The 8,692-nt window shown below is 39.0% G+C and overlaps 1 protein-coding gene across 4 annotated transcripts; it reads right to left on the reverse strand.

Annotated features, from left to right (window-relative positions):
* Nucleotides 1–7,116: 7,116 nt before the first annotated feature.
* Nucleotides 7,117–8,625, reverse strand: LOC105693072 (three-prime repair exonuclease 1). Of its 4 annotated transcripts, none has more exons than XM_048659664.1 (4): nucleotides 8,376–8,625; nucleotides 8,115–8,281; nucleotides 7,941–8,042; nucleotides 7,117–7,748 (listed from the first exon to the last, which is right to left on the reverse strand). In XM_048659664.1, exons 1-4 carry the CDS (start codon nucleotides 8,623–8,625, stop codon nucleotides 7,377–7,379), a joined length of 891 nt encoding a protein of 296 aa, XP_048515621.1. In that variant the 3' UTR covers nucleotides 7,117–7,376. The 4 variants fall into 4 exon arrangements, with proteins under 4 accessions (XP_048515621.1, XP_012268175.2, XP_048515620.1 ...); XM_012412752.3 differs by having other exon boundaries at nucleotides 7,854–8,042; XM_048659663.1 differs by having other exon boundaries at nucleotides 7,941–8,281.
* Nucleotides 8,626–8,692: the final 67 nt, after the last annotated feature.

The raw sequence follows: 8,692 nt of genomic DNA on the forward strand, positions 1-8,692 counted from the left end.
GAAATCACCAAAGACTATAGTCTTATCACATTTTTGGACGCTGAAAACACCAAAGACTATAGTCTTTGCACATTTTTGGACGCTGAAAACACCAAAGACTATAGTCTTTGCACATTTTTCGACGCTGAAAATACCAAAGACTATAGTCTTTGCACATTTTTCGACGCTGAAAACACCAAAGACTATAGTCTTTGCACATTTTTCGACGCGAAAAACACCAAAGACTATAGCCTTTGCACATTTTTGGACGCGAAAAACACCAATGACTATAGCCTTCGCACATTTTTGGACGCTGAAAACACCAAAGACTATAGCCTTTGCACATTTTTGGACGCGAAAAACACCAAAGACTATAGCCTTTGCATATTTTTGGACGCGAAAAACACCAAAGACTATAGCCTTTGCACATTTTTCGACGCGAAAAACACCAAAGACTATAGTCTTTGCACATTTTTGGACGCTGAGAACACCAAAGACTATAGTCTTTGCACATTTTTGGACGCTGAAAACATCAAAGACTATAGCCTTTGCACATTTTTGGACGCGAAAAACACCAAAGACTATAGCCTTTGCACATTTTTGGACGCGAAAAACACCAAAGACTATAGCCTTTGCACATTTTTCGACGCGAAAAACACCAAAGACTATAGTCTTTGCACATTTTTCGACGCTGAAAACACCAAAGACTATAGCCTTTGCACATTTTTGGACGCGAAAAACACCAAAGACTATAGCCTTTGCACATTTTTGGACGCTGGAAACACCAAAGACCATAGCCTTTGCACATTTTTGGACGCGAAAAACACCAAATACTATAGCCTTTGCACATTTTTGGACGCGAAAAACACCAAAGACTATAGCCTTTGCACATTTTTGGACGCGAAAAACACCAAAGACTATAGTCTTTGCACATTTTTGGACGCTGAAAACACCAAAGACTATAGTCTTTGCACATTTTTCGACGCGAAAAACACCAAAGACTATAGTCTTTGCACATTTTTGGACGCTGAAAACACCAAAGACTATAGTCTCTGCACATTTTTGGACGCTGAAATCACCAAAGACTATAGTCTTATCACATTTTTGGACGCTGAAAACACCAAAGACTATAGTCTTTGCACATTTTTGGACGCTGAAAACACCAAAGACTATAGTCTTTGCACATTTTTCGACGCTGAAAATACCAAAGACTATAGTCTTTGCACATTTTTCGACGCTGAAAACACCAAAGACTATAGTCTTTGCACATTTTTCGACGCGAAAAACACCAAAGACTATAGCCTTTGCACATTTTTGGACGCGAAAAACACCAAAGACCATAGCCTTCGCACATTTTTGGACGCTGAAAACACCAAAGACTATAGCCTTTGCACATTTTTGGACGCGAAAAACACCAAAGACTATAGCCTTTGCATATTTTTGGACGCGAAAAACACCAAAGACTATAGCCTTTGCACATTTTTCGACGCGAAAAACACCAAAGACTATAGTCTTTGCACATTTTTGGACGCTGAAAACACCAAAGACCATAGTCTTTGCACATTTTTAGACGCTGAAAACACCAAAGACTATAGCCTTCGCACATTTTTGGACGCTGAAAACACCAAAGACTATAGCCTTTGCACATTTTTGGACGCGAAAAACACCAAAGACTATAGCCTTTGCATATTTTTGGACGCGAAAAACACCAAAGACTATAGCCTTTGCACATTTTTCGACGCGAAAAACACCAAAGACTATAGTCTTTGCACATTTCTGGACGCTGAAAACACCAAAGACCATAGTCTTTGCACATTTTTAGACGCTGAAAACACCAAAGACTATAGTCTTGGCACATTTTTGGACGCAGAAAACACCAAAGACTATAGTCTTTGCACATTTTTCGACGCTGAAAACACCAAAGACTATAGTCTTTGCACATTTTTCGACGCGAAAAACACCAAAGACTATAGTCTTTGCACATTTTTCGACGCGAAAAACACCAAAGACCATAGTCTTTGCACATTTTTCGACGCGAAAAACACAGAAGACTATGGTCTTTGCACATTTTTGGACGCTGAAAACACCAAAGACTATAGTCTTTGCACATTTTTCGACGCGAAAAACACCAAAGACTATAGTCTTTGCACATTTTTCGACGCTGAAAACACCAAAGACTATAGTCTTTGCACATTTTTGGACGCTGAAAACACCAAAGACTATAGTCTTTGCACATTTTTGGACGCTGAAAACACCAAAGACTATAATCTTTGCACATTTTTGGACGCTGAAAACACCAAAGACTATAGTCTTTGCACATTTTTCGACGCGAAAAACACCAAATACTATGGTCTTTGCACATTTTTGGACGCTGAAAACACCAAAGACTATAGTCTTTGCACATTTTTGGACGCTGAAAACACCAAAGACTATAGTCTTTGCACATTTTTCGACGCGAAAAACACCAAAGACTATAGTCTTTGCACATTTTTCGACGCTGAAAACACCAAAGACCATAGTCTTTGCACATTTTTAGACGCTGAAAACACCAAAGACTATAGTCTTTGCACATTTTTGGACGCTGAAAACACCAAAGACTATAGTCTTTGCACATTTTTGGACGCTGAAAACACCAAAGACTATAGTCTTTGCACATTTTTCGACGCGAAAAACACCAAAGACTATAGTCTTTGCACATTTTTCGACGCTGAAAACACCAAAGACCATAGTCTTTGCACATTTTTAGACGCTGAAAACACCAAAGACTATAGTCTTTGCACATTTTTGGACGCTGAAAACACCAAAGACTATAGTCTTTGCACATTTTTGGACGCTGAAAACATCAAAGACTATAGCCTTTGCACATTTTTGGACGCGAAAAACACCAAAGACTATAGCCTTTGCACATTTTTGGACGCGAAAAACACCAAAGACTATAGCCTTTGCACATTTTTCGACGCGAAAAACACCAAAGACTATAGTCTTTGCACATTTTTCGACGCTGAAAACACCAAAGACTATAGCCTTTGCACATTTTTGGACGCGAAAAACACCAAAGACTATAGCCTTTGCACATTTTTGGACGCTGAAAACACCAAAGACCATAGCCTTTGCACATTTTTGGACGCGAAAAACACCAAAGACTATAGCCTTTGCACATTTTTGGACGCGAAAAACACCAAAGACTATAGTCTTTGCACATTTCTCGACGCTGAAAACACCAAAGACTATAGTCTTTGCACATTTTTCGACGCGAAAAACACCAAAGACTATAGTCTTTGCACATTTTTGGACGCTGAAAACACCAAAGACTATAGTCTTTGCACATTTTTCGGAGCTGAAAACACCAAAGACTATAGCCTTTGCACATTTTTGGACGCGAAAAACACCAAAGACTATAGTCTTTGCACATTTTTCGACGCGAAAAACACCAAAGGCTATAGTCTTTGCACATTTTTCGGCGCGAAAAACACCAAAGACTATAGTCTTTGCACATTTTTCGACGCGAAAAACACCAAAGACTATAGTCTTTGCACATTTTTCGACGCGAAAAACACCAAAGACTATAGCCTTTGCACATTTTTCGACGCGAAAAACACCAAAGACTATAGTCTTTGCACATTTTTCGACGCGAAAAACACCAAAGACTATAGACTTTGCACATTTTTCGACGCGAAAAACACCAAAGGCTATAGTCTTTGCACATTTTTCGGCGCGAAAAACACCAAAGACTATAGTCTTTGCACATTTTTCGACGCGAAAAACACCAAAGACTATAGTCTTTGCACATTTTTCGACGCGACAAACACCAAAGACTATAGCCTTTGCACATTTTTCGACGCGAAAAACACCAAAGACTATAGTCTTTGCACATTTTTCGACGCTGAAAACACCAAAGACTATAGCCTTTGCACATTTTTGGACGCGAAAAACACCAAAGACTATAGCCTTTGCACATTTTTGGACGCGAAAAACACCAAAGACTATAGCCTTTGCACATTTTCGGACGCGAAAAACACCAAAGACTATAGTCTTTGCACATTTTTCGACGCTGAAAACACCAAAGACTATAGTCTTTGCACATTTTTCGACGCTAAAAACACCAAAGACTATAGTCCTTGCACATTTTTGGACGCGAAAAACACCAAAGACTATAGTCTTTGCACATTTTTCGACGCGAAAAACACCAAAGACTATAGTCTTTGCACATTTTTGGACGCTGAAAACACCAAAGACTATAGTCTTTGCACATTTTTCGGAGCTGAAAACACCAAAGACTATAGCCTTTGCACATTTTTGGACGCGAAAAACACCAAAGACTATAGTCTCTGCACATTTTTCGACGCGAAAAACACCAAAGACTATAGTCTTTGCACATTTTTGGACGCTGAAAACACCAAAGACTATAGTCTTTGCACATTTTTCGACGCTGAAAACACCAAAGACTATAGTCTTTGCACATTTTTGGACGCGAAAAACACCAAAGACTATAGCCTTTGCACATTTTTGGACGCGAAAAACACCAAAGACTATAGCCTTTGCACATTTTCGGACGCGAAAAACACCAAAGACTATAGTCTTTGCACATTTTTCGACGCTGAAAACACCAAAGACTATAGTCTTTGCACATTTTTCGACGCTAAAAACACCAAAGACTATAGTCCTTGCACATTTTTGGACGCGAAAAACACCAAAGACTATAGTCTTTGCACATTTTTCGACGCGAAAAACACCAAAGACTATAGTCTTTGCACATTTTTGGACGCTGAAAACACCAAAGACTATAGTCTTTGCACATTTTTCGGAGCTGAAAACACCAAAGACTATAGCCTTTGCACATTTTTGGACGCGAAAAACACCAAAGACTATAGTCTTTGCACATTTTTCGACGCGAAAAACACCAAAGACTATAGTCTTTGCACATTTTTGGACGCTGAAAACACCAAAGACTATAGTCTTTGCACATTTTTGGACGCTGAAAACACCAAAGACTATAGTCTTTGCACATTTTTCGACGCGAAAAACACCAAAGACTATAGTCTTTGCACATTTTTCGACGCGAAAAACACCAAAGACTATAGTCTTTGCACATTTTTCGACGCGAAAAACACCAAAGACTATAGCCTTTGCACATTTTTGGACGCGAAAAACACCAAAGACTATAGTCTTTGCACATTTTTTGACGCGGAAAACACCAAAGACTATAGTCTTTGCACATTTTTGGACGCTGAAAACCCCAAAGACTATAGTCTTTGCACATTTTTGGACGCTGAAAACACCAAAGTCTATAGTCTTTGCACATTTTTTGACGCGAAAAACACCAAAGACTATAGTCTTTGCACATTTTTGGACGCTGAAAACCCCAAAGACTATAGTCTTTGCACATTTTTGGACGCTGAAAACACCAAAGACTATAGTCTTTGCACATTTTTCGACGCGAAAAACACCAAAGACTATAGTCTTTGCACATTTTTCAACGCGAAAAACACCAAAGACTGTAGTCTTTGCACATTTTTCGACGCGAAAAACACCAAAGACTATAGTCTTTGCACATTTTTGAACGCGAAAAACACCAAAGACTATAGTCTTCGCACATTTTTCGACGCGAAAAACTCCAAAGACTATAGTCTTTGCACATTTTTGGACGCGAAAAACACCAAAGACTATAGTCTTTGCACATTTTTGAACGCGAAAAACACCAAAGACTGTAGTCTTTGCACATTTTTCGACGCGAAAAACACCAAAGACTATAGTCTTCGCACATTTTTGAACGCGAAAAACACCAAAGACTATAGTCTTTGCACATTTTTCGACGCGAAAAACACCAAAGACTATAGTCTTTGCACATTTTTCGACGCGAAAAACTCCAAAGACTATAGTCTTTGCACATTTTTCGACGCGAAAAACACCAAAGACTATAGTCTTTGCACATTTTTCGACGCGAAAAACACCAAAGACTATAGTCTTTGCACATTTTTCGACGCGAAAAACACCAAAGACTATAGTCTTTGCACATTTTTCGACGCGAAAAACACCAAAGACTATAGTCTTTGCACATTTTTTGACGCGAAAAACACCAAAGACTATAGTCTTCGCACATTTTTCGACGCGAAAAACACCAAAGACTATAGTCTTTGCACATTTTTCGACGCGAAAAACACCAAAGACTATGGTCTTTGCACATTTTCGGACGCTGAAAACACCAAAGACTATAGTCTTCGCACATTTTTGGACGCTGAAAACACCAAAGACTATAGTCTTTGCACATTTTTCGACGCGAAAAACACCAAAGACTATAGTCTTTGCACATTTTTCGACGCGAAAAACTCCAAAGACTATAGTCTTTGCACATTTTTCGACGCGAAAAACACCAAAGACTATAGTCTTTGCACATTTTTCGACGCGAAAAACACCAAAGACTATAGTCTTTGCACATTTTTCGACGCTGAAAACACCAAAGACTATAGTCTTTGCACATTTTTCGGAGCTGAAAACACCAAAGACTATAGCCTTTGCACATTTTTGGACGCGAAAAACACCAAAGACTATAGTCTTTGCACATTTTTCGACGCGAAAAACACCAAAGACTATAGTCTTTGCACATTTTTCGACGCGAAAAACACCAAAGACTATAGTCTTTGCACATTTTTTGACGCGAAAAACACCAAAGACTATAGTCTTCGCACATTTTTCGACGCGAAAAACACCAAAGACTATAGTCTTTGCACATTTTTCGACGCGAAAAACACCAAAGACTATGGTCTTTGCACATTTTCGGACGCTGAAAACACCAAAGACTATAGTCTTCGCACATTTTTGGACGCTGAAAACACCAAAGACTATAGTCTTTGCACATTTTTGGACGCTGAAAACACCAAAGACTATAGTCTTTGCACATTTTTGGACGCTGAAAACACCAAAGACTATAGTCTTTGCACATTTTTCGACGCGAAAAACACCAAAGACTATAGTCTTTGCACATTTTTCGACGCGAAAAACACCAAAGACTATAGTCTTTGCACATTTTTCGACGCGAAAAACACCAAAGACTATCGTCTTTGCACATTTTTGGACTTACGTTATCGCAAAATATGTTACTCGACGTCTTTTAAAATAGCGGAAAAGGGTCAGCTTAAATTCTTTGGTATGGGTCGAATTTATTGATTTTAAAGTGAAACAAATCAAGGTCTTACAGTATTTGTTCAAGAACGATCGTCTCTCATTTCAGCCGGGCCAGTGTTTCGATCGAAAGAAGCTAGTACACAAGCGCATCATATGTCATCAATGACTCAATGAATATGAAATAAGTTCTGCGCAACAATTCGGAAAATTTTTAGGAATATATAATTGTACAATAACAATAACGTCTGATATGATAAAATGTCCATCAAGTACTGTTATCGTTTCCCAGCAAACGTTGATATAGGACTCGCATTAAGATCGGCCCACTTTACAAATGTTCCGGAAACTTTCATTGCACAGGTCAATAAAGACAAACTATCAGCCTCTGCTGAATGAGAAACTTGTGGAGGGTCTCCCGTCAAATATTTGTAAAGAGTTGGTAGTTTAAAATTCATCGGTCGGTCGTAACTGAACGGTAATCGCTTCTTCACGCCTATTCCACTCATAGCTCTGGATATCTTATGTGGAACAACATTCATCGGATCTCTAATGTTACGAGTTGGTGTAGATTCGTTTCGTCTTTGCAGTTCTCCAGCACATAGCAACGCACCTTCTTCTTCATATTTCGCATCGGCCGTGTCCTGTTCCTGCGAATTGTCAACAAAAAGCGCCATTTCATTTCAGATTGAGTTTAAAAGTGATAGACCTCCAACACAGTGTTCTCTTAAAATTCCAGTTGTCTCCAACCGTACATTTGATGATGAAGAGACGTCTCGAAAATCATCGACAATTGCAGCAAGTGCATCATCTAATCCATCGTCGAAAAAATGCGTATTTACCTCACCAGTTTTCAAAGGGACGTTCTCACCATCACGAGAAGGGTCAAAGTAATTCCTGAAAGCGCCTATCGAATCTATGCATAGGATATCCCGAGAAAAAGTCTGTGAGGAAACACGGTTCAAGAATATAAGTGGTAGAAGGTTATTGAATGTTATCTCTCTCCGATTCATTACCTTTCCTACGCGACTCAGCTCAGACATAAGAATCGGATAATCAAATCCATTTCCATTATGAGCTACAAAACATACAGGGGGACACAATCTACCGATGAAAGAGTTCATGAGCTCATAGATTTGTTGATCAAACTGCATTTCATGCTTCAATAAATCATTGTTTAAACCTAGGATGAAAAAAACTCAGAGTTAGGGTTGGCTCTATCACACCTCGAGTGTTCGTCATTGGTGTTTTTAAGCCGCAAGGTCATCAGCTTTTACCAGTTATTCGAGATACGATCGGAGGAATCTCCTGCGATGGTTCCAATGGTATCAGAAGCTTATGCATAACTCGTGGTAACTTCCCATCCTCACTGAGCAGCGAATTCCTTGATGTTGCAACTAACGACATTTCGGTTATTCTGGGCATGTTCGAGCCCTGAATCAAACCCGTTGTTTCCAAATCGAAAAATATAAACGTCCGGATCTCAGAGCTATTGACTGGCTCATTTTCTGATGAGATTTCATGCATATCGTTAAAAATATGTATCACTGGTAAAATTATTTGTTACGCAGTTACAAAGTAATCGAACATTGAA

Source organism: Athalia rosae, chromosome 8 (genome assembly GCF_917208135.1).
Source record: "Athalia rosae chromosome 8, iyAthRosa1.1, whole genome shotgun sequence".
NCBI classification, from domain to species: Eukaryota; Metazoa; Arthropoda; class Insecta; order Hymenoptera; family Athaliidae; genus Athalia; species Athalia rosae.

Coding starts and splice junctions, on each gene's coding strand:
- LOC105693072 (XM_048659662.1), bottom strand. CDS start 8,625: ATGCATGAAATCTCATCAGAAAATGAGCCAGTCAATAGCTCTGAGATC. Junction 8,282..8,375: donor GATCGTATCTCGAATAACTG/GTAAAAGCTGAT, acceptor TTTTCATCCTAG/GTTTAAACAATGATTTATTG. Junction 7,749..7,853: donor ACGTCTCTTCATCATCAAAT/GTACGGTTGGAG, acceptor GACAATTCGCAG/GAACAGGACACGGCCGATGC.